This window comes from Drosophila hydei, unplaced genomic scaffold, assembly GCF_003285905.1.
Source record: "Drosophila hydei strain 15085-1641.00,03,60 unplaced genomic scaffold, DhydRS2 tig00000211-arrow-pilon, whole genome shotgun sequence".
Classification (NCBI taxonomy): domain Eukaryota; kingdom Metazoa; phylum Arthropoda; class Insecta; order Diptera; family Drosophilidae; genus Drosophila; species Drosophila hydei.
Genome location: NW_022045685.1, coordinates 2,503,078 through 2,506,880, shown reverse-complemented (window position 1 = coordinate 2,506,880; position 3,803 = coordinate 2,503,078). Strand labels below are relative to the sequence as shown.

Sequence of the window (3,803 nt, the reverse complement as noted above, 5' to 3'; positions counted from 1 at the left end):
AAATGTTTTCTTTCAGCGTTTGGCCACTGTGCAATGCTTAAGGCGCAGCCCGAGCAGGATGTTGCATCGACAAAAAGTAGCGACTGCACAACATCATCATTCATTTGCGCTCAGGTGCGTTTTTGTGCGCACTTCTGACTACACACACCCAACACACACACACACATTGTAAAGCTGGTTTCGTTTACCATTTAGTTGTGTTTGCGTTTGGTTTGTGGCGGCTGTTGCATACCTCCAGGCGCGGCGCATTGCCAGACAGGGCATGCAAGTCAGCGCCTTAGGTAAGAGAGTAACTCCCATGCATAACTCGCCAACAACAATTCCGAGGACAGAGCACATTTGGCGGTTGTTTGTCATTCTTACAACTTACAACTTATGCCACATTCTGCTTGACTGTCTGAGTCGCCGTCTCAGCGCTAGCTCCGCCCAACCTTGACCTTAGCACGACTTTACTTAGTTCTATTAGTCGCTGTTTGGCCATGGCAAACATAGTCGAATATTTTTGGTTACAGCTGCTGAAAATGTAATGATCACCGAAGCTCCAGCTAAATACATATTTAACCATTTGTGAATCTAATTCAATAAGGCGGGTTTCTTTCTCTACTGACGAACATTCAATATTTATACTTCAGTTCTTTTATTGGACGAGCAAAGAGGCATAGCTGTGTTTGAAAAAACTTATCTATTTTTATATTGCCTTGTATATTTTTAAACTGTGAACCAGATTCAAATTTAAAAATAATTCTACGAATGGTATATTAGCTTGTCGATCTTATAAAGTTCCAGTTGCTTTATAATCTAAGCATGATATGATTGAGGTAGATAATTTAGATAGTGTAGCTTGTGGAAGCTTTTAGAGCGGGCCATAAAAAAAATACAAAAAAATAACTTAATAAATAGATGAGATATGACTATCTATACCCTTGAGATAGCCTTTTTTAGTTGAAGCTCGTCGTCTTTGCGCCGCTGCTCCTTGGCAGTCAGCACTTGTTGAATGCTGGGCAGAAAGCCGAGCCTTTCGTATTGGGCATAGACGCGCTGTTGCAGCAGCGGCTGATAGCGCCAGATGCTGTCATCTATGATTGGATCGATGAGGCGCGTCTTGTTGTCCGGCTCCCGGTAATGCTGCAGCTGGGCATACTTGATGGGCACTGATTTCGCTTCGCATTCACCGTTTTCTGCCCGAAAGAGTGGAAAGTGATTGTGCAGTCCAATCACATAACGTGTGGAGTGCAGGCATTTGACTGCCGCATACCGATCACAGTGCTCGGCAACGCGTTCCACATGCTGCAGCATGTAGTAGAAGCCGGGCAGCTTCTTGTAGACCTTGGGCCGTTCGGGGTAACTGGGGAAGTAGACATTGCGAAAGCAAAAGCTGGCCCATTCGTCGCATTTCCAAGTCTCCCTTTCATAGTCGGGCACCCTGTATGCCAGCTCGACGAGGTCCGACCATTTGGTGACATTGCCCAGCGGCATGATCACCTCATCAGTGTCGAACACGCCAATGTAGTCGTATTTGTACATGTTGCGATAGAAGCAGTCGTTGTAGGGTATCATTTCGTTTAGTATACGATTGAAGCCGTCAGCATCCATGGCATAGTGTTGAAAATGTGGGCCCGAGTGCGGTTCACCGCGGGCCATGGACAAAGGGCGCACCTCTACAAAGCCTGGACTCGTTTCCATGTAGTCGTTCAGCACTCGCGTCATATTTGGATGCATCTGTGCATCGTAGAAGACCACCTTTCCGGCGCCCAGCAGACGCATCAGTTCCAGCCATTCAATTAGCCGCCAAGACAAGTCTTTATAGATAAAGTCCATGGCCTTTACGCAGACCATAAAACGCAATGGTTTCTTCTGTAGCTGCGTGCTATTGTTTTGCTTGGATTGCTGTTGAGGAGGATCTGTTACAGCTGTACTCGCCTCGTCCGGTTCGTAAACAACGCGCACCAGATTCCTGGCCTTGTCGCAGCGCTTCGTTACCAACGAGACCATTTCGGGCGCCTCCTGCGCCTTGGTGTCGTTTGTTTTCGGCAAGCAGCAGCTGAGGAGCGTGGGATAGACCATGGTCGAGCCGCCGCCCCAGATCCAAATTATCTTGTAGTCTGTCACATTCACTACAACGGGCTCGATGCGATTCCTGAACCAGAGCTGACAAAAGGTTTCCGGATGCTTTACAACGTCACGCTTGCCATAGTGATTGATCATGGTTAGCACGCGGACCAGCGGCGCCTCGATCATCTTCTCTCTGTTGTCGTAGTACGCACCAAAGATGTGATAAGTGAGGTTAGCATTGTTCAAGGTTTGCCAATAGTCGTTGCTGAAATCGATGCCCAATGCAGCAGGCACTTTGCCGCATTTCGGCTCGCCTAGCGGTCGACGGTGCAGCTCCTCGAGCGGAAATGAGGGCATCTCCTTTCGTATCAGAGCCAGTCGCTGCTCCCAGCTGGGCTCTGGAACATGGCTCAGTTCAATTACTTAATTAAAGATCATGACATTGTGACCTACCGTCGCTTTTGTCCACTAGCAGCTCATCGATGAAAACCATTGACTGTTCCGGAATATCCTCAACGGAATTGTTGTAGCCGAAGAGCACGAGCACGATGAACAGCTTTATGGCGATGATCACGAATAGTATTTTGATTAGGCGCACATGACTCGCCTGCATATTGCGCTCAGTTAATGTCCACTTAGTCCGTTAGCTGTTGGATAGATGCGAACTGTCTGGCTCCTTAGTCAATTGACGCTCAACGTTCGATGTTTGACCTACGACAGCTACTTCTGAACTACGGTCGGCAGCTCCGCTCGGATCACGGTTAACTCTCAACCAAGCTAACTTTTGCAGCGCTTACGTTGACATAGTTGTCTTAACGTAATATTTGATAAAACTGTTTTGTGTTGGGCACAAGTAAACACACCAACTGCACACTAATAGATATGCTCTTGTTTTTTATTTTTAATTTTTTTTATTAACAATTACCTGCTGCTCTATCAGCTAGATCCGTCCAAGCACTTAACTACTTCCACCCTAGGTAACATTAAGTTTTTTCATTGTCTTTTATACTATGATATTCATATGACATATTTTCATTATCTCTTCTAGACATTACCTTATGTGGAGTAACTTCCTTTCGCTTACAATTTATTGTCAGGCACAGGTAGATTTCAATAGCTCAAAATCGATTTGAAATCCACTTTTGTTATTCTATTTTCTAATTGTTATAAAGGGAAGCATATCGAAAACCATTAGCTAAGGTTAATATAATGACTTTTGATTCACATATACTTGAACCCAAGAGACACAGAGATACACCCAATGGCACTAGCTGATGTGTATACCGATTGATATGCGTCTTCTTCTCTCCGGCACGTCTCTAGTCCAAGACGCGGCTTATCGCAACACTCTGTTTCTGCAAGCCATTCAGCTGTACTCATAATTGCTACAACTCGAGCATAAGCACGTTCTTCAGCAACTGATGTGCTGTATCTAGGCCAAGCTACCAATCGCATGTGTAATTCCTGTAGCCATCAATAGAAGAGTATGGCCCATGCATATTCTCATGACGTCAAAAGTGGTTTGGCTTTCAATCGAGCTTGCAGTATAGTTGACAGAACAAAAGAAAATAACACTTGGGCAAATAAATAGCGTCCACTTCGGGCGCTGTAAGTTAACAGTCAACGCTCTGCTGTTGCATGCCCAACACCGACAAGTTGCGTCATTGCGTGGCAAGCTGTCTGCTGTCTGCCAGTTGGCAGTTGCGTCTCGACTCGCACGGTTGTGGCGGACGCGACTGCTGCGAAAGCCA

The 3,803-nt window shown here is 45.9% G+C and overlaps 1 protein-coding gene across 1 annotated transcript; it reads right to left on the bottom strand.

Annotated features, from left to right (window-relative positions):
• Positions 1-703: 703 nt before the first annotated feature.
• Positions 704-2,755, bottom strand: LOC111601912. The gene is made up of 2 exons (XM_023318760.2): positions 2,506-2,755; positions 704-2,450 (listed from the first exon to the last, which is right to left on the bottom strand). The coding sequence occupies exons 1-2, from the start codon at positions 2,663-2,665 to the stop codon at positions 916-918; spliced, it is 1,695 nt and encodes a 564-aa protein (XP_023174528.2). The 5' UTR covers positions 2,666-2,755; the 3' UTR covers positions 704-915.
• Positions 2,756-3,803: the final 1,048 nt, after the last annotated feature.